Genomic DNA, 22,589 nt, shown 5'->3' with positions numbered 1-22,589 from the left:
TCAGCAGTGCTCTTCCGTAGCTCCAGGTGGATGCTGCCGATTTCCGGGTGTTTGTGAAAAGCGGGAGACTCTCCTGCCTTTATTTGGTTCTTGTGTGAAAGTGAGAGAAATGAAAGTATTATGACAATTACCCATTGAGCTTTTCACTTCATTCAAATCTGCAGCTCGGCGCTGGAGTTGGTGAGTGGGTGTGCAAGGGAGAAGCGAAAAAACAAAACCACGTACTATAAAAGCAGGCTGAATGTTTACAGAGTCCCCTGCAAATTAAAATCTCCACATTTATTAAAGCTCTACGTTTTAAAATCACATATTCCTCTATCTTCATTACTCCTGAACATTAAAGATACCGGTAAAAATTAACCCTCAATGTAAATCACTTGAACTAAATACATTATATGGCTTAATTTATGAAATGATATGTTTTATTACATTTTATGAATGTTTATTGTACACTTACAATCCAAAATTATAGAAATTAAATACTGTAATGAAATTGTGAGCTAAATTGCATTGCCTTACAGGTTTATATGTACACTTATTCTTACTATTGTTCAGCAACAGCAAAAAAAAAAAAACATTTGGGGAGTTATTATTACAGCTGTTTCCAGGATTAAGGGTAAAATGTCCTTCTTTTTATGCATTAATTATTAGTTCATTATAACTTCCATTCTACAGGTAAAAGCATAAAATTTTAGTTGAAAGTGCTTCAAAATTAATAAAAAAAAAGGAATGTATTTAAACCAAGGTTCTTATCTGATGTTATAGCTCAGCATATTTTCTGTCTTTCTAAATATAATTTATGAACTGATTTTTCAGCTGTATATATTAAGTCCCTGAGGTGGATTACAAAAATTTAATACAAAATACAATATATGTACAGGCAGTTTAAAAAAGGTATCTCAGTTGCTATATATCATACTAAACTTTCTTAATATTTTCCTTGAAACAGCTGATTTCTGATTTTTTTCTAGTGCAGTAGAGCTAAAACACAATAGCTGAAAGGTGAACTTTTTTGTATTTCAGCATTCCCAGCCTGGTAAAACTGTTCCGGTTGCTACATAATGTTCTAAATATCAAGATTAGTTTCTTCTAAAATTACCAGTGCCAGCTGCATTCAGTTTCCCATGTACGATACTATTTTGTTACCAATGTTCTCAGTTTAGTGAGAGAACTAAATCAAATTAAAAATCAAATTAGTCACAAAAATCCTCAATATTAAAATCTGTTTATATGTTTCCCATACATTTTAAATATTGTACATAAATCCATTTGCCTTGCTCCGTCAAGTACTCCCACTAATATCACTGTTCTCCTAGCCTTTTAACCCAATATGCTCCTACGTTAACAATAACCATTTTAGTTTCTTCTCTGGTACTCGGCAGCTACAATTTAGATAACTGACAATCATTAAATTGTCTATAGCAGTGGCTGGTGTACGTGTGCTTATATATTTTGCAGACGTGTAGGCATAAATATATATCTATAGCCTGTCTTTAGAAAAAAAAAATCCACCGTACTGTATTTTGACCTCAGTAGTACAGCATATATATTATGCATATTCTTAAGACTCTCGTTGGATCATGAGCTCTATTAGTACTGCACCAGAAAGTAATAATTTCTGCAGTCCTGAAGTCCTTACAGAATCTTGCTTTGAACCTGTGTGTATTTAAGTTCTTCAGCTGACATTATTTCAGTCTGGGAATATGACATACGGCCACTAATCCAGGATTAATTGAGCACTTATGTGCAGTACAAAACATTCTTTATATATTGACAAATATTTCTAAAAAACGGATTGGTATTTTTGCTGTTAATTGTTTCATTACTGACCTTTACCTCTGTAGACATATGCAGTTTTCGGTTTTTTGGGTGAGACTTTCAAAATATTTTTTTTTTAAGTGTCCAATGCTCAGTGCTAGCAGTGACATTTTTACAGTCTATTCAGAAGCGTATATTTCAGTCTTTTGTATCTCATTTCTTTCTATTTATTTAAAACAACTTAGCATGGAAAATCTTGCAGATTTAAGTGACAGTGATGATGTACAATATGCATAAAATGAGCCTGTCCCTACCCATGGTGTGTATTGCTAGGGACTCCATTGCAATATTTACAGTTAAACTAAACTTTTTCAAATGAAGCAAAATTGCATTTGTTTTGCAGATTTGCTCATCATTAAATGTGAAACATTTCACATTTGTCTTTTTGAGTAATTGGCTTTTTAAAATGATAAGGTGCTCTGAACACTTGTTATGTGGATAGGTCTGACGTTGTATCCCAGAAATCCATATGCCATACAGACAGAACAGAAGAAAGATATTCACAAGCATGTCACAGATTGGACTGAAGCAAGCCAAAAACCAAAGTGCCATGGCATTAACAATAGCACCAGATTTACTGTCACGATTGCAATCTGTGCTGTATCATAGACAGAAGGAGAACTTTTGATAGGTAACACCTCAGTGTTTTTTAAATCTTTTTGGCAAATTATCATTTTCATTATATTTTTGCCTGCCATATAATATTATTATAATGGTATTAAGTCACACGCACGCACACGCACAAAGTTTATTAGCCCTCAACAAAAGGGCTGATTTATGTTCCATGCTAAGCATTCAACAAAAAGGAAGGTATTTTACTAAACATTGACACGCGTTTTAAGGCGAATCATCCACAAAAGTAGCAGTGTTTTTTTCAAACATGCATTAAGTTAATAAAATCTTAGCTAATAAAGTCTTAGTTAATAAAATCTTACTTAATAAAGTTAATAAAGGTACAGAGAAAAACCATGTGCATCATGTAAAGCTCGACAGTTGAGAAGTTTCCAAAGTTTGGAGACAGGAAAGATACAGGATTAGGGGGAAATATTTTTTTCTGGGGCTGAATCACAACTGACTGCATTCTCCCGTTGCAAGTATGTAGACATTTCTTTTTGACCATAAAATTGTACATTTTCTTCTAGTGTAAAAAAAGCTGCATAAAGCAGATTTGGCAATACCATAATTCATGTTGAGCTCTGATAAGTGCTGAAAAAGATTTACAAACTCACAGCTTGACACTGAGCCCACATGTTGGGTAGAGTGGAGAAAAAGCTCTAGAAATACTACATCGAGCTTCCTGGCAGCAAACAGAGAAACATCAGTCAATTGTTTTTCTTAATTGAAAGCCACCTTGGGACCTTGTTGAAAATAATGTATCTGCCTATCTCTTCTGATGTTTAAGCTACCTGGCTGGGGGAGTTGTCCTGGGGCCATTCACAATAGGGTTTTTAGTGAAAAAAACCCACTGAAATTCTCACTTTATATGAATTATAGATTTGAAACACATTTCATGTAGGTAGGAAATGAGAATCGCGAGAGCGCAGACAAACCTACCTAAACACGAGTCCGGGTGTTGCTACCTTCTTTGCACTGGAAAGTACTTTTTTTTATACATATATATATACTTTTCAAGCATGTTCTTCTGCAAGTCTTCATCGCCAATATCGCCTTTGTCTGAAATCATTGGGTCTACTCGTGTGAGAAACGGTTGCTTGCATAATTTTAGTTCCCTCCGTTTTACTTAAAACTGTTGGCAGCGCAGTTGGTGCTGGATAGTCTTCGAAACGTTTCAAAGTTTACAGTGGTGCTGCTGCTGTGTTTTGCACTCGCTGCCATAAAATACCGTGTTGCCACAAAATGTTGTGGGAGCTTCATTTAAATACCATGAGCTGTGCTCTCCTGCCTGGCGTCTGGTGAAAATCAGGAATGACTTAAAATTTTGATTAAAACAGAGTAGCAAATTTTCAACAACTTTCTTTTCCCCCTCCAGTTTCAGAAGGTTTGGCATATGCTGGTTTAGGTTTACTGTAGCTTGAACATAGCATCTAAACGTACCTCCAGTCTCCACGCGTACCAATGTAGACAGCACTGAAGATGAATCATCATTAGCAGCAGCTCTATTCCCACTTTTCTGGGTTTTCCCTGTAACACCACTGCTAAAGACCTGCAGAATGATTCGTGTAAATTAAGAAACACATGTAAAAGGGTTTAAAGAATATAGAAGGTGAATTGTTTTTGATAGAGATGATGTTGGCACCGTGTGCTTTTACCTGCTTCTCCCCCCCAGGTGTGAAGGTATTTGAAGGTATGTGCAGGTATTTGAAATTTGCTCCCAGACCTGAGATTGCTGCTATTTACTTTTCTGGGAAAGGCAAAGTGAGATAATCCTTGGATAAATCTAATTGAAACTTTCCTCACCTGCTTGCAGTAGCTTTACTGTCTCTGTGATCTTCGCTAGCAGAGTCAATAATTTGTTTGAATAAGTTTTCCATCTAATCATTAACACACTTAAAGCCTATAATGAGCTCTGTATACATGCAAATGTATCTTTTAAAAGTGCTTCTGTAGATTTAAGGGAATTGTTTCCTTATAAAACGGAAATCTGAGCTTTTTCTCACATGAATGCTGCAGTCCTTAGGAAGGGATGGATCGACAGCAACTTTCTAAGTTTGTTTAATTTTACATTACATTTGTCCTTACATACTGTGTTTGGGATATTTTTAAAGAAAACAAAAAGCACTTTTAACCCTGTATCAAATCAAATGCCTTAGAATAATTTCCTCAACCCCTCTCATCGTCTTATAGTAGTCAGTGAATGAATGGTTTCAATTCAGGAGCGAAAGGCTTTTATAAACAGGTTTTTTTCAAATTTATCAGGCACTGCTGAACTCCCATTGTATTGATATAATGATACTTCAAGAAAAATAAATTCATGACTTCAACAATGTAAATAAAGAGAAAGGTATTAAGATTAAAATGGGTGCCATTCACGCTCTGTACAACAGCTCGGAGGACTCTAGCAGAAGAGTAACCAGCTCAGTGAAAAATCAGAAACTGTGATTGCTGTTTAACACTGCAGCTTTTCACAGTAGCTCAGCACAAAGTTATTTAGCACAGGTGTTTCTGTAAGTCTGATACATTGGGAAAATTCGCAAGGTTCTCCATCTCTTTTGCTCCGTGTCGGCTGTGAAGTTGGTCCCGCGACGCAGTCAACGGGTTTTAAGTAGGAAATAGAGCGGATAGGCAAATGAGCAAGTTCAAACATAGGAACTGATCTAGATTCATTTTCTTGGTTGCTAATTTTTGTAACGCATGACAGTAGTGAGGTGAATGACCTGTCATCGAGCAAAAGCAGTGAAAAATGGGAATGAGTTCTTCAGATTTAAGCGTGAAACTGAGATCCTCTTCTATCCTTCGATAAAAGCAGCTTTCAAATATAATATGGCTATCTGCTTTTTCTTTGTTAAATAAGAGTTTTGATAAACATTCACCTTTTTTGGTATTTCTCACTAATTTATTTAGATATGGTGTATCTCTGTGCTTTACACAACGTTTCAGCCTATGTGTATTTGCATTTCAATAAGAGATGAAGTGGTATAATTGAATTTCTAAACACCTAAAACACTCAGCAATTTTTTTTCCTTTTTACTTTAATTCTCAAGTTCTGGCAGTATCTAATTTATGGTTTAATTCTTTGTAAGGTCATCTTCTAAGTGAGTGACTTCTAGTTAATCTTAGATATTATGAGCTTGGCTGTGATAAAGAATCAGTTCATCTGTTCTCAGAAATAAAGGATTGAGTTATGGGGATTGCTGCTAATTGAAGACCTTGAGTTTAGCTGAAAACTGGGTATAATTTCATACATTCCTTTTCAAGCTGACCTGGCTGTGTTTCAATAAGTATGACCAAAGGTAAAAAAAAAGGAAAAAATCAAAACCCATCATACTTAATTATTTGATACTGTGTTCTTCAAGTAGGTTGGGGTGGTGGGTTTTTTGTTGTTGTTTTGGTTTTTGTGTTTTTTTTCCCCCATCTAATTCCTTCATAATATATTCTATTCTCTTAGTTAGGCTAGTAGGTAGAGCTTTCTTTTGCTCTTAGGCTTATAAGTGATAGCTAACTTTGTTGCTTGTGGTTCTGCTGTTAATTTACATGCAGCTCTTACTGTCGCTAACATATCTTTTGTTCCCTGAAATATTCACTCTGTGAATAAATATAACTTTTCTGCTATTTTTGCTCTGACTGATTTGCTCATTTCAGTCTTGTGACTGAAAGCAGTGTAAGTACTCATATTCTGAAAGTTGCACATTGCTTAATGAAGTACCTTGCTGAATCAGGGCTACCATGTTCCGGCAGATGAAAGAAAAGCACATAAGAAGCTGTACTGCCAGGTTCTGCTTTGAATGTTTTTCCTTTAATCAAATTTTAGACTTATTAGCATAGCAGATCATGGTTTTGCAAAACAAACAAAAGCTTCTAGTCTTATTCTTGAAAGTGTTGGGAAATGATAATGTAATTGGTTCTGTTTATAGTTCAAATTCACTTATATGTCTCCGCTCATAGACATGAGTAATAGAGAGACAGTCAGCTCTTCCAGCTCTGGTCTAATGAGTAAGTGCCCCAAATCATTGGGAAGTAACATCTCAGTTTCCTTTGTAAGGCTCAAGAATCTGATAAAGTTCTTAATTATTTTAGTTGCAGGGGAACGGTGCAAGGATTAGGTCATGGGTGGGATTGTAATACCCAGTAATTTAACGCTTTCAGAAACTGAAGTCTGAAATTCTAGTTTCCTTAAGACTTTCCATTTTGTCTCATGGTTTAAAGTGTATGTTGGCAATTGGATGTCGCTTTGGAGTTGTCATGTGTCGCTGAGTTTGATGAGAGTGGTAGTGTACCTGGTATCTCTAACAACATGGTGGGAAGGGCAAGGAACGTGTGGGTCAGGGGTCTCTGGGGAGATGCTCCGGTAACAGCTCTTCTGTATCTGCAGTTTGGGTTGTTGGATAAGCACGAGTCTCCTGGCACATCCACAGTTTGAATTAATATACAGTGATGACATCTTTGGACAAGGAGGTCATAATGCATTTTAAAACACTATTTATTTTCCTGTCATGTGTACTGCACATTTATTAGTGACAAGTGGAGCAACAATCACGGTGTTGCAGGGCTCCAGATAAATATGGTCTTATGATTATGGTATGGAGGACTCAAACCCCAAATACCCAGCCATTTCTGTGCCTGATAATTTTGCATATTTTTAGCTTCTCTTATATTTAGATCCCTAAGTTCCTCTAAGAGCTGTTACCCCAAACCTGCATTCGCCTATACTGCATGATCCCAAAGCTTACAATAGAAAAGGATATCAGGCTTTCAGACGCAGCATATTTAGAAAAGAGGGAGAGAGTCTGCCAAATTCCCAAAAACCACTTCCCAATTCCCATCACGAATAGCAGGAAATTACTTGTTATCAGTGGGTAATTCAACCACAAACGTTATTGATTATCCAACCTCAATCTTTACAGTCTTGATGGCCAAATATTTTGCAATCATTCTCTCTATTTAAAACTAGAAGATGTGATTTTTATTTTGGAAAAATGGAGTTTTTCAATTTTTCTGCATGCCACATCACATTGTGGCGCACCCTTCCAGATCATCCAGTATGATAGCCAGAAGCTTGACTGACAGATGTCAAAGTGTACATCATATTCCTATACATGGGAAAAGTCTACATTATTAAAAAAATTTTAAAAATCAGATCCTTGTAAAAACTATACATGTTTAAAAAATAATTTATTTGTTTTTAATGTTTGGTATTTGATATATCCCAGTGTATAGCAGAAACTCAAGGATCTAGAGAGGAGGTACATTTTTCTTATCTTTTGTTTCTAATTTTTCTGTATTTCTTAAAATACAACACACTACAGAACCAATCAAAGTACCTTGTCTTTTTTGTGAGCTACATAGTCAAATATTTCGGTAGTTTTTCACCCAATTAACACTAGCTGACTAAGTTCAGTCAATGTGAGAATTTCATTGAGTTCTGAGCTATATTCTACTTTTCTTAGAAAAGCTCCCCTTAGACACCTATTGTGAAAAGATAATTTGATATTTTTGTTCTGTGGTATTTTAAAATAACATTTTGAGTAACCTTCTGTCATTACTACACTACTATGTGGAGTAGCTGGTAAATTTAAATGACAGTGCATTTCCAGTGCTTTCACTGTAATTCCAAAATGTCTAAACAAAAATCCCAGGATCCTCCAACACTTCAAAACTGGTTTGAATCTATCATGAGAATTTGGAGACATACAAAATCCATTTTTTTTTCAGAATACAAGAATTTCTAATTTCAAAAATTAGAAGGTATTCATTGAATGAACCATTGTCTCCATAGTATCTATATTGTGATGCTGCTTATTATTATAAAAAACTTCATCCCTAAATGAAAACACACCACAACTGTGTAAGAAAAGTTCATAATGTATTAGCTTTTTATGAACTCTATTTGAAATATCCATATTCTTCACTACTTACTTGTTCTGTATGTATGTTATCCCCTGTGAAATTTTTTGAACAAGGTTGTGGCTCCTTAGAAATGAAAGTTCAGCTAGGTGACAAAACCCATTCATCATTGTCCTAAATCTCAAGAGCATCATTTTTATTAAAACACTAAATAGTTTTTTAATGGAAATATTTTCAGCTGCTGTAGTTGGAAATGTTTGTTTTCTTAAATGGGCATAATAGCCTAATTCAAAACATTTTTAGTCCTGTTTAGCTTTCTCTAATATTTACCTACAAATAAAGATGGAAAGAGGAAAACCAAAGATGTTACGCATTGTTTGCTCCCTGCATGCAAGGAAAGATGATAACCATTATATTTTTCCTGCCTGCAACACTTAGGAACTTGACACAGCTGGCAGAGTATATGTTCAGATCATGGACCAACTTTGATGTTTTACATTGTTGTTAAACAATAGCTGGCATGGTCATGTAGCAGCAGGATATTACACTTACCGTTCAGTAGACCTGTTTTTATAGAAAGTGACCTCCTGCCTCCTTGCCCCAGGCCACAAACTCCTCTGCTGCAGAGATGGTGTTTTGGATCTCTAGCAGTAGGAGGATTCTTGTGTTCTTGTGTTGGCTTTCGGCAAGTTAATAAAATAATGTAAACAGCTATTTTGGAAAATGACCACATGTACTACAGGCTCAGTACAGAGTCATATTCTGAGCCCCACACACACACACACAAAAAATCTGTATGAAAATAAAATATAACAATGAAAATTCCCATTCAGTAGTGCTGTTTCATCTCTAAGAGATGCTTTATTCAACAACGGGTATCAATCCCCACAAGTAACATCTGCTATCAGAGGATTTGCAGGTACACCTTTGTTCACTGCTAACTGAATTTGTGTCAGTATTGTAATTCAGCAGATTTCTGCTTTTCACTCAAACCAGGATTAGCATTGACTTGGGCTGGAGGGCATTCAAGCTGCTGTTCTTCTTTTAGCTATATTTCTGTGTAAACATCTAATTGTTTCAAAAAGTGATGTACAGTATGCAAAAAACCTGAATCCAATGCAAATAAGTCTGTGCAGCTCTAAAGTTAACAGGTGTTCTCATTAGTGTAAGTAGACAAGGAACAATTCTTGAATGTTTTATAAACACTTATAATCATGGCCAAATACGTTACTATAAGTATAAAGATACTTATAGCAGCATCTCTTTTTTCCTTATCGTGCAATCTCAGCACTTATTAATCGGAGAAGTGTCAGTAAATGAAATACTAAAAGCCAGAACCGGCTTCTGCCTGCAAATAATGTAGCTGTAAAATGCTCTGTTACTGATGAATAAATTTCTGGCTAAAAGAAGAGTCAACGGAATGAAATCTTTACACATAGCACATATATATTTTAAACATATATCTTTGCTTGCACTGAAAGGAGAGCATTCATTCTCCCTTTGATATTTTTTTTTTTGTTTTGTTACAAGGACTTATCATGTTGAGTCTCACTCACATATATCATAAAGTGTTATAACATGCATATGAAATTGGACAGGAGGACCATTCATCACTAGGTATTGTCCAGCTGGTAAAACTAAGAAAGACAGAACTTCTCTAAGCAACCATTGCCAATATCTCAGTGTGTGGCTGTGTAATATATGGCTTCAGATTGCAAAGGCAATAACAGTAAAATATTACCCCAAGGAGAAAAGTAGCTTGCAGTAGGTATTCATACATTGCCTTTAGTCTTCATCTGTGGACGAAATGTGCAATTGCCTATTCCCCCACTTCCCGCTATGCACAGACACCACTGAGTTGTGTCTTAATTATTATCTCTTGCTTCTCTCTTCTGAGCTAGTTTTGGGGGTATTTCTTTCTCACTTCCCAAGTCTGGTGAGTTCCATCTCCCCTGAATTTGGCTTAATTCAGGAGTCCATCCAACCCACTCCCATGGCAAGGGCAGTGCATCCATGGGGCTGGAGAGGAAGTTAGTACGGGCAGGGAGTACATGGGTGGCTGCACACCGGTGTCTGACAGCCATGATGGTCATCTCCTGCTTGTCTTAGATCTTCCTTTTATGCTCTTTGCTCTCTGAAGGAAAAGCTTGTTTTTCAGGGACCAATCCAACTTGTCCAACTGTGAGTCCAACTCACATAAGGCGTTTCAGCAGGAAATACTTGTCCTGGTATGTTCCTTGGTTTTTTAGAAGAAAGTTCTTGTGCTTCTTTGCCTTCCCCTTTGATTAAAGAGAATGTGCTCTCTTTTCACACATCTCCAACAGAAGGAAGAAATAAGACCTGGATGGGTGGGTGAAAAAGAGAGAATGACAGGCTGTTTCTTGAAATCAGTGAAAACATCCCAGGACCTGTGGCAGAACACTCGACCTTTTCCCCTCCAGGGAGGCTCTGTGGAATCTCCACCCTGGGCTCCTCTTCAAATCTAAGGAGGAGTTTAGGTCTCTCAGGGCCTAATCAGCTTTAGTCGTGACCTCCTGTTTGTTCAGTATCTTCCTTACAAATGATATAAATCAGCTCTTCTGCAACTGAGATCCTTCACCACCAGAAAGGAAAGGAAAATATTTGCCTTATAATGCAAAGAGAAGACCTGATTCTCCCCTTGGTAGTGCCAATGTAATTCAATAGAAACTCATATATGCTATGAGTTCGTTGCATAGCAGAAGGGGAACATTAGGCTTAAAGATTATTTTTTTCTTCTTAACAGTCCTACAGCTCCTTAGTTTATGACTCATTTATGTTGAAGGACTCAGTCCTAGGGATTTACCAGGAAAAAAGTCTTATTTGTTCATCACAGGTACAATACAGTTTCATTTAAAAATTTGTTCTTTCTTGGAAATTTGACCCAGACTTCAGACTGCTGAATCCACTTCAGTGCCACTGATGTGTATACCCTAAATACCAGGTTAATTTCATCAAAAAGCAACTTGTGTACATGAGCAGGTTGCTTTGATATGGTGACCCCACAAAGGCCCCCAGAGAATGGATGTGCAAATCAGTCATAGAGCAAGGCAACACATTTGAAGATATACCTTTTAAACATCTGACAGCAAGTGGTCTTACAACTGCTAATATTGCATAAGTTGTGAAAACAGAAGATGGGTTTTTGGCCTTTTTGCAGTGCTTGGTTTTCACGGTAATTTTTACAGAGTCAGAAGAAACAGGGTAATTATAACATAAGGTTCAACATCTTTAGATATGTAGAACATTTTCTGTTGCTTTAAACAAATATTCCCAAAGAAAGTATAAAACATTTTTCTGACTTGCAAAGTTTTTGCAGTCTATCTTTTAAATTACTTAAATAAAGGGAGCTTTACTACTCCCAAAAGCTGAGAATATAACACCCGCCATGCATATTAGCTTGATCTTTTTGACAGACCAGAAAAGTGTTTGTGTGTGCCAATTAAAACAAAAATGGATCCCCAGTGGCTTGTTCCTCACACAACTTCTGAAGACTGCTATCATTGTATGCTGGGGTAACCCTGGATAAGGCGGCTATCCAAAGTAAACAAACTTTTCAAAACTTTCATGACAGATGGGGGTTACAAATGCATTTTAATAAGAGAGTTGCCAAAGCAACTTTTTTGCAATCAGCATATATTTACTTAACATCTAGCAACATTGGGAACACAAGGCAGATACTTTCTCACAAATTTTTTTAACAAATATCATTTTTTTTGAAAGATTGGTTGAAGACCTTTTCTTTCAAGCTGATATTTCCCCATCACTTCAATGTTAACTTTGCTCGACATCCAAAGGACTGCTAGATTGGTAAAGCCAGACTGTAATATGAGACAGACAATCTGCTTGATAATGAAATTTCTTTGGTAGTCATAAACATCTTACAGTCCTTTAAGTAATTTAACTATCAGCATAACCATGACTACCCCTGTTTGATAGGCTGAATCACATAATGGATACGTGATGCAGTATGGATATAATGCAGCTCAATACTGATCCATTTGTTTTCTTTTATTTGCGTTTCTTGAATATTAGCCTCTCAGCTCACTATGGTACAGCACAGAGAGATATTTTATTTATCCTTTCTGCTGCTCACTCATTCAGCATAAACACGGCCAAGAGACTGGATTATCTGTGAGAAAGAATTTAAGATCAACTTCCAGAAATGCAGTTGGACTTTTGACATATTTTTAAAAACTTACATATTTCTGTCCCTGTTTAATTCAAATCCAGTTAATTAAACCACTAAGGAGCATAGTGTCTCCCAACTTTAATTAATTCCACTTCTACTGTGGGTGTGGATACACGAGTATCTATGTTTTGTCTATTTATTCTCAAGCTACATTATATTCTAATGATATTTTTTTCTTTTTTGTAAGACTATTTAGGAAGAGAGAGAAAATTCCGACTCTTCTTTCTTCACACCCCACACTTCCCCCTTGATTCTTTTTGACTTTCTTCCCACCTTTCCTTTCCCAGCCCTGCTGACTGCCATGCAGATGGGGAGTGGTGTGTCCTCTGTTACGTGGGCTGGGTGGCTAGATCCCAGCTTGCAAAAGTATCTCTGGAAAATAAAGGGGAAAAGCCCAGGTTGCTCTTCGTTACAGGTGATCAGGATTATTAGCATTATTAGGGAAAAAACATCCTTGTGAGAGAGCAAGGTGAGATGAAGGGAGCAGTAGGATGGAGGAAGAGTTAGTTGGTGTTCCCTGGAGATATTATAGACATGTAGATGTGGCACTTAGGGACATGGTTTAGTGGTGAACTTGGCAGTCTTGGACTCAGTCTTAAACGTCTTTTCCAACCGAAATGATTCTATTCTATTCTTTTCTGTTCAAAGCTTTTGAGCTAGAAATGCTCCAGCGACTCACATTTCCTTTTTTCCTACACATATCAAGGGCAGCAATCCCAATGCACAGTGCAACAAGAGGAACACATTTTATTGAATTTCTGCACGCAGAGGTAACTGTCAATCAAAGTTTAAATCACTTAGTGTTCACCACAAGTTGTGGAAGTCCCAGGTGACATCAAAATTTCAGTTTTCTGCACTGGATGCTGCACTGGATTAGCATCTGGTGGGTTTTCCATGGTCCAGAAGCGTCTAATAATCCAAACCTGAACCATGGATATAGGTTATATGAAGTTTTACCCCAGTAGTCCAGCATTTTTTTCGGATGCCCCACATTGAGACGCAGTTGAACAATGGCTTGTTTCAGCTTTTGGCTGCAAAAAAATGTGTGGTGGCTTCTTGGTGGCCATACATGAACTATATATGAGCCATACACTTCCTGAGCTGCTCACTCTGTTCCTTTTTGCTGCAGGGAAGAGACCGTGAAGGGGGTTTTTGCTGCATTTTTCCTTCCCCATAGGATTCTTCACTTCCTGTATTAAAGTTTGTTCTTGGCATTGTCTGAAAATAGTTAATCGCTGCAAATAATAGTTATAGCCACCAGAGATGCATAAGTACACTTTGAAGTCAGTGAATCAATAATACAGTTTTGTATTTTTGTTTTGCTGTGTGAATTTATTGCTCTTTTCCATATCTCCATAGAGTGCCTATCAGTAGGATTGCTAAAATTGCCTCCATCCCTGTACTGCAGCTAAAATAAATTTAAGGAACAAATGTATCTATAGAAATATATATTGGTAAAGAACTAGAGCGTTACCATGAAGGAGACTTATTTTTTTTCACAGCAATGCAGTAGTCCGCAGACCAAAGTTTGTAGGAAGCCTATGGATAGCAGCTGCTGGGTTTATCCCATGGCACTTTTCTGGCTTTTGTCTCCTGTTTTCCATTGGTGTAGGCATACTGTGAGAAGTAAGAATCTCTGAGATATGTTCTAGAAGGTGATCTGTAAAGGTTTGGAAGTCCTGGAGGAACACAGCCATGCATGGGACAATAGCATGTCCCAGAGCACAACCCAGCACAGGGAAAATAGAGGATTTGTAGGATTTTTAAGAACTGCTGATCCTGGGTAGGTTCAAAGGTATATTTATGCATTACAAAATGGCAATCGTATTAATTAGATACACTGTCCCACATTTCCTGGAGCTATATAGGCATTTTTATGTTTAATAACATAGGATCTTGTTGAACACAACCTTGGTACATCATTATGGTGACATGCAAAGGAAGCTCACCCCTCCATTTGCAGCTTTATAAGGTGACAAGAGAAATCCTTAATAAGGCACAAGTAGGATATCATAAAAAGTGTTTCACACCTGCCTCCCCCCCTCTTCCCACACTTTGTTGGCAGCCCAGCAGTGTATTGAATTTAACACATATTTACCTGCGGTGAGCCGATATTTTCAGAGGATCAATGCCTAACAGCAGGACTGTGCTACAGTTCATTGTAAAACTACCATGTGAGCGGAATCAGTCGTTGAAGTGATTTTTCTAAAGGTACTACAACAAGAAAGAGAGAATCCAGGCATCCTGGCTCTGCTATAAGCAACCTGAAGGGCACACCCTTTGCAAATTAGAAGGTTAATGTCAATTGTCATTCCTTGTGGGTGTTTATTGCCAGCAGCAGCATCATAATTCTGCCTGGTAAGGTAATGCTAATTCCAGCCTTTGTAAAAATGATGGCAAAGAGAGAGGGATTTCAGGAAATATTTAAATAAGTGAAGTACCTGGCACAATGGAGACTGGCAGCTCTATCTAGAGCACTTAATTTTCTTTTATTTGCTTTTTTTTTCAGATTTGTCTTTCATTTTTTTCTCCAGTCCCTCTCTTTATTTCAGCAGTGTCTGATACTGGGACAGTGTGTTAGCACGCCTTAATATTGAACAATTTATGCTTGTTGTTGGTTATACATCATTTAGGGCTGTGATCATAAATTGTTCAATCACAAGGTTTAGTCAAAGCTAGCATTCTTTACTGATGTCTTTTCCCAAGGGTGTTGAAAGTTCGATTGTTCAAAGTGCAAATATGGTTTAGCAATCCCTTCCAAGAACCATTTATCAGAAATCCTAAGGAGGTAATATATAAAAGTGGGATAGGAAACCTGCACATTAAATGGGATTTACCAGCCAAAGCCTTTGGAACTGCCTTCCTGTGAATGGCTGGAATGGAGCAGAACAAAGTCAATTACTGACTGTAATTAAGGAGTGGATGCATTTAAACTGTAGAGAGCAGTAGCAGTCTTCTTGAAACTGTCTAGTTACTCTGAAGATTAGTCTGAGGAAAGAAAGAAAAGGACTTGAACTACATCTTACAGAAAGTATATTGTAAATGATTTCTCTTCCCTCCATTCTATGATCTGTTTTTACAGATTTACTCATAAAACACTGATAATATATGATTATCAAAATAACACATTCAGACAAAGAAACTTTCAACATGCATCTTGCTTTGGTCTTGTTAGCAATGGAGTATCTCTTTTGCATATCATACAGTGCAAATGTTTATGCAGTGCTGAATGCTTGTATTTTAATAAAGCCTGAATTTACTGAACGGAAGACTGAACTGTGTTGTGTCCTTTTTAAGCCTTCAAAATACAGTAAATCTAATTATATATGTTGCTCTTACTTTGAAAGTTTTATTCCATTTTATAATTTTAATAATGATTTGTTTATACTGGGAGAGAGGCATTAGATTGAATTGTTGCCTGTGTTTAGTCTAATTCATATCTGCATGTATACATTAATAAATTGTGCTATAATAATACATTTTGAACCCAAACCTTGCAGTGAGCCAGGCACAGAGCTGGAGGTCAGGTCTTTCAATTGCTCACCTTAAGCTGAATTCCGACTTTTGTTTTTTTTTCCTTTTGATAAAGGGAACATGACTGTACAAGTAGTGATTAACATTATGGCTGTGGACTAATAATAGGAGTTCAAATTTCCCCAGTAAATAACTCCCCCATACGCACGGGGAACAATGGGGTGGCTGGAGGTTCGCTCCCGACGGGTGCAGACGGGACGGGATGAACATCTGCAGCGGAGCAGCCTCCTGAGCCCGCGCCAGGGGACCATTCCCACATTCTCCGCAGCACTCTCACAGGATGTCTCCGCTGGAGCTGTGCTGACGGGATTTTCCTTAATGCTGATGACTTTGGAAACCTTCCTTAAAGGCATTTCCTCAATAATGGGAGGGTTATAGAACAATTAATAAAACATTAAACCGTTTAGTCTTTTTTTTTTTACTGTTTTTCTCTGGTAGTATTTCAGGTTTAGGAAAGAGGCAGAGAATACCTGGGCTGGTGAAGATCTGTTGTTTCTTTTACATTTTAATAAAATCTTGACATGGGGCAGATGCAGTGAAACAGTAGCACTTCGGGTTGATGGATTTATATAAACAGGCTCTGCAGGTCTTAACGGCTTTGTTCTGCTTTTCCTCACGCTTTGGGCAGAGAGAAATCTCTGTTGTCCACTGAGTTCATCTGTTCCTCGAGAAACACCTGGAAAGGTTTTTGTCATTACCCCAAAATGAGTCCCAATGTGCAGGCTAAACCTGCATCTCCAAAACACTGAATCCCAAGGGAGCAATGCCCACGTGCGGATGCTACTGGGTTTTGCAGCAAGCAACTTTTAGCAACAAAAAAAACCCAAACAAATCCCTAAAAAGAAAAAAATCTTTAGTTTCAGAGCTGGCAGGAGCCGAGCTGCTTTGGAGCATGGGCTGGATGAGCTCCTGCCCCTTGTAAAACGTGGTGGAGATGTCAACCTCCATTCACTTGTCTGCAAACACGCAGAACTGCTGTGCCCTGGATCGTGCTCCGTATCAGCATAAACCTGGGGCAAAGCACTGCACGGGTTTGAGCCTCAGTTTTGCCATCTGTAAAATTGTTGTTTCAACCGTCTGTGTAGAACACCTGGAGATCTGCTCTGTTGGAAAGATATATATTAAAAAAGAAAAAGTGATGCATCATTATTATCATGGTGGTTTACAGAAGTTCAGACCAACAGAATATGCATATATATTTCCACCAAATATTGTTAGGCAGTGAAACAACATTATCAAGGGAATGAATATTCTTTTGATAAATATTCCCAGTGAGTGGGTCAAAAATGTAAATCGACTTCTATTCAGACAAACTGGGGATTTTTTTTCATGATAAATGGGCTCCTAATTACTCTGCTACAGCCATCTTTGATGGTAATTTTTCTTTATGTGAAAAAGAGTGACATTATTAATTTTACCCAAATGCTTGGAAGTGGACTCTGGAATCACAGGTATATAACAAATGCGTAAACTTGAGAATGGAGGTACCAGGTATAAAAATAATAATAATGTCAAAACAGAAATGGAAACTGAAAAGAACAGGAATTAATTCACCTATTGAATGTATTTCTTTTCAGGGTGTTTTGATTTACATTTGAAATGTGCCTTGTAACTCCGAGTTTCCTGGCGTTTCTTAACTTTCGTCTCATTCCTGTTATTTCTGCACTATTTGTGTTCAGTGGTTGCGTTGCTGAGACAATATCTCGTTTGTTGTGACATATTCAAAACAGTTTTCAGACAGAGGTTCAAAACTCCTCAGTAACTCAGCACCCCAGGAGATAAATCTTGGTAAAAAAGGAAAAGCATTTGGGTGTGTAGGAGAGAGAATAGGAGAAAATCATCTGTCCGGCGTGTGTGCTTTACTTACCTGTCTGTGTTCATATGCTCCCCAGATCACAACAGTGTCAGGAAATGAGTTCCTCCTCCAGTCGGATATCGACTTTCTCATATTGGATTGGTTCCATGCTATCAAAAATGCAATTGACAGATTGGTATGTATTTGTTTTGGCTGTTACCTTTATTAATTAAGATGTAGCAATTTCAACTTCATTTGCTTAGGCATCTCTACAGGTTTTAGGCAGTCAGCAGCTAGCTAGACATTCCTTTCTCTGAAGGATATAAAAATATGTATGCAAATCTACTAAAAAATGTCAGATAAACAAGGCTGTTGAACAAAAATGTCATTTGATTCTTGCCTCGAAATGGAACGCTACATTTATTTCTCTGAAATAACAAGGACATTGGTTTGCTGAGGGTTGTAAAAGCACACAAGCACTTAATAACTAATGAATTTTTGCATTTTCTGTTTATGCAGCCTACAGTATATAATCTTCAATAGAACTATTAATACATTTGAGCCTTTTATGAATTTTTGTATTACTTATTCACAAGAATAACACTAGCAAATAATATTCCTTTGTAACTGATTGCTGTTATTCTCCCAGGAAGGCTGGGGGTTTTCTACTAGAAGTAAGCAGGGCTGCATTTTATTAAAACAGTTTTTAATTACCAAACCAGATTCAGCTGTAGCTTTTTCTTTCTTTTTTGCCACTCTCAGTACAAATTCCAAATGTCTTCCTACTATCCCTGCCTGATCCAAACTCGTATTTTTTTTTAGAGGGCACGGACTCTCCTTTTTCAATGCAGATTCTGGTGAGAGAAAAATATCCCCATTTCTTACATTTTTCAGAGGTTTTTCTCCAATGGAATTGGCAGAGCGGGCAGAGGCAGCCTCTTTGAAAGGGTTAATCTGAACACGGCTACTGTTTCCTTAAAGAGCTACAAACATTATATTACCCTGAGGCTATAATCAGCCAAGGAAAGTTTGATCTGATGATGTATGTCTTCATATTGTGCATTTCATTGGGTGTGTGAGGATATTGATATCCCACTGAAGATTTTGGGGTGGAGCTTTCCATGGAGACTCAGAACATTTTTTTTTTTTCTTTTTGCATGTTATTCAGCTAAACATCTAATAGACTTGATTACATTTTTTTAGTGCAACTAAGATAATTTTGTGGCAGCAGCAGCTTTGAGCATGCAGCAAACCACAGCAGCAGTGGCTGCAAATGGTTGGGGTGGCGGAGGGCAGGGATTGTCCCGGCGAAGGTTTGCCTTTGCTGGTTGCGCAGGGCAGGATGCCACCATGAAACTCCCAGTGACCATTTCACACCTGTCAGTTCCTTCAGTTTTGCAACTTGGAATGAGTGTGCAAAGCCTTGAAGCTCTCCAGGCCATTGGGATAGCTAAATCTCACCTGACCACATGTCATGGGAAGAGATGTGTGATTAGCTAAAATATAATCTTTTTTTTTTTCTCTTTATTTTTCTGAAGAATCGGGACTAATTGCCACTTTGTATGCCAGTGAATTGCAAAACAGTTCCCCCCTCCTCTTTCCTAAGCTCAGACCAGCAGAATTCAACCCCAAATTCATAGGGATGTTTGAAACAATTGTGTTTGCAGGAATACTTACGGAAACTATCTAAAGCAGAAAGGCAATTTAAAAACCCTTCTTTGCAATCATTTGGAAGTAGCCTGCAATGTGGAAATAATTTTGGTCTCTAAAGCCTAAAGAAGTGGGCCTTTTGTTTTCCTCACTTAAATGGGAATTTATCTCAGAAATTAAGATCAGTCTGTCAGGGCCATAAAAGCTCTGCCATATGACAAATTTTGCATTACACTTTCCTTAAATTATATACTCACTGCATCATTTGCTGTGTGTGTCTGTTAGCTTCTGATTCTGTAATCTCTTGCTTCATTCTTATGAATAATAATTTTATTAAAAGCATACACATATATATACATATATATATTCTTTTCCCAGTCAAAAGAACGGAGTTGTACATCGAGAAATTTGGAGTTGAAACTCAGAAGATCTTCCAGCATCGAATTACTGAATAGCTTAGACACTGAATCCAAAGAATCAAAGCCTGATCACAGAAAATCTTTAAGTAAGGCTTTTTTTTACTGTTTTTTTCTTTTTTATTTTCTTTCCTTTTTAAATGACTATACCATTACAGGGTAAGATAATTTTTATTGCATACGGAACGTAAGGAAGATCACTGAGAATTTTAAAGCTGAATGTGTTCTGTGCTGATATACATAACTTGCGTTTAAGTAAAGACAGCTACTAGCTCCACACTTTTAAAGGGTGACATTCTCTCCTAAGCAAAATAAATTTGTTTAGCAGCAAAGACATTTATTTAAGCCATTTATTTTTAAAAATAAGCAACATGAGTCCTATGTTAATGGTCTGTTGCAGTTGCTTTGTTTCCATTTTAGTAAAATACCTCAAATTGCCAGAGTAATTTTGTCTGTTGTATATTTATACACTGAATTGCTGAAAGACCTGACATATCCTCTGTAGCTGACAATCAGTGATATATCTATAATTTTATAGAAGGTAAATTCCAGGGATCGAGGTTGATTTTTGTCAGTGTGATTAGAACAGAAAGTGATCTAAAACTAGGAGGGATGTGCTTTACTCCACTGAGTCTTTCCTTTTCCAGTTTTGCTGAGATGCTCATGATATTGTGGGCAGCAGACGCCGAAGCTAGTGGTGACCCTGAATCACTCACTCAGCATTTTTTTAATTTCACCCTCTCTCTTGAATCTGTTTTTTTTTCCCTCTTTGTTTGGCGGGATATTCACACACTGCTTCTAATGTAAGCACTGTGACAGCTTTAGATTCGCAGGCTGGTACAAGATACCTATAGGTACCAAAGTGCTGTGCAGGAATTTGCCTACACACGTTTCAGTGCAGGATCAAAGCCTTAGATGTTAAGAAAAGAGTTGCATCAAAAAGACCCAACATAGCTATTTTTATTTCTAATTATCCATACAATCATAAATACATGCACACGTGCATGTACACACACACACATACACAGCGATTCATTAAATAGTCTCTTTTTGACAACCAAAGCTGGTGGTTGTTGTTGTTGTTGTTTTCCTATTATCTTAGAGATTTTGGATTTTGTTTGAAAGGTTTTTCTTTCTGTTATAAAATATAAAGTAGCCTGAACGTAGCTTGTGAAAAATTGTTCCAATATCTTTGTACTGGGTATTACGTTGCATTTCTCAGAGGAAGAAAAATAAGACTGGTAAGTTTTGAGGCTCAGATTCTGCTCTTATTGTAGCTAATAGCAAAATGTCCATAAAACGTCTCAGCACTTGGGGATTTTTTATTTATTTATTTAGACTTCTCACATATCTTTAAATGATAATTTGTCAGACAAAACAGAAAAAGTGAATATGAGCAGTGACAGAGACTTAGTCTACGTTCTTTTCAAACCTTAGCGAATCCTGAATAACCCCTGTTTTGTTGCAAGGCTATTTAAACTATTAAAAATGTGAAAATATCTGCTGTGAAATCTCACTGAATCGAAGCTTGCATTTAAACACTCTAGATTGGATTGCTTCTAAAATATGTATTCAGAACTTTTTTTTGGCCCCTTGAGATCAAGCAATTATGTGGAATTAGAAAAATCATATTATTCACTTACTTATTAGTAGTCTAAGCACAAACTGTATTGTCAGTTTTCTGCCTTTGGCTTTCTGTGCCCTTAATGTTCACACAAGTATCGTAGCCAGAATTATCGGCAGCTAGAGCCAAAATTGCTTTAAAAAGGCATGAGAACTGGTAATGACACATTGTTAGCAGTTAACAGGTGGTCGTTTCATTGTCCAGTTTGACTGCAGAGCACAGAGAAGATATGTGCAATATCTGCAAGTGTGTTTATAAAGTTCTTACAAAGTTTAACAATTTTATAATTTTATAGTGCTCTTACATTATTGACTACTGCCAGTGTCAAATCCAAACAAAGGAGATTTTTTAAAGATAGCTTAAAACTCATCCAATTTAACACAGAAGATGAGCAACTAATGTTTTAGCAGGCTACCCCCACTCACCCCAATAATCTGTAATGAAATATTCAGACAGTTCAGACACATTTGTATTTACCTTCTCTAGATTTTAAGGGCTGCAAAAAATGTCCAGTTTTAGACTTGGTACTGCTGTGTCATCAGGGTGTTTTGGCAGCACAAGTATATAAAGGACAGGTATATTCTAACCAAAATATTCCAGTAATTTACTCTTTAATTTAAAACTGGGGGGACAACCCCTAGAGACTTAGTAGCAGGAATTTGATTTTTATGCTTAATCCTAATTGCTTCTGCTTACACTACAAGGACAAATGGTAATTCTCAGTTATGCTTTTTGAGTTGTAGACACTGATTTCATTGAAAATTGGTCTCAAACTGCCAGGCTCAATTTCCAAAGTTCAGAGTGTCCGTCTTCTTGGTCACGCAGCTTTTCAGTGACTTCTCATGCAGTTTGGATTCAGCTCATGTTCTAATTGAAGTTTTCTTGAGCTAAGAAGAAACCAAGGATGGCCTTGGGGAACATTACCAAAATATGTAAAACCGTGATCCTGCTCTCAAATACATGGAAAGAGATTATTCTTTATTTTATGATGCCAACTATTTCATTGCTTTAATTTATGCAGCTAATGCTGTGTCAGAAAGAACATGTTTTTCACCCTGGCAGCCTGTCCCATTAGAAGAT

At 37.1% G+C, this 22,589-nt stretch overlaps 1 protein-coding gene across 1 annotated transcript in view; it reads left to right on the top strand.

Moving 5' to 3' along the window:
* Nucleotides 1-9,003: 9,003 nt before the first annotated feature.
* LOC104506545 (rho GTPase-activating protein 15-like) overlaps nucleotides 9,004-22,589 on the top strand; it is a 170,591-nt gene continuing 157,005 nt past the window's right edge. Inside the window, 4 exon segments of the mRNA XM_010147522.1 lie at nucleotides 9,004-9,060; nucleotides 9,062-9,112; nucleotides 17,917-18,015; nucleotides 19,848-19,974. Of these exon segments, the coding sequence (XP_010145824.1) occupies nucleotides 9,004-9,060; nucleotides 9,062-9,112; nucleotides 17,917-18,015; nucleotides 19,848-19,974 (334 nt within the window).

The sequence above is a fragment of the Eurypyga helias genome, unplaced genomic scaffold, assembly GCF_000690775.1.
Source record: "Eurypyga helias isolate BGI_N326 unplaced genomic scaffold, ASM69077v1 scaffold3372, whole genome shotgun sequence".
In the NCBI taxonomy this organism is placed as follows: Eukaryota; Metazoa; Chordata; class Aves; order Eurypygiformes; family Eurypygidae; genus Eurypyga; species Eurypyga helias.
The sequence above is the reverse complement of the archived record's forward strand: the minus strand, read 5'-3'. Positions and strand labels throughout refer to the sequence as shown.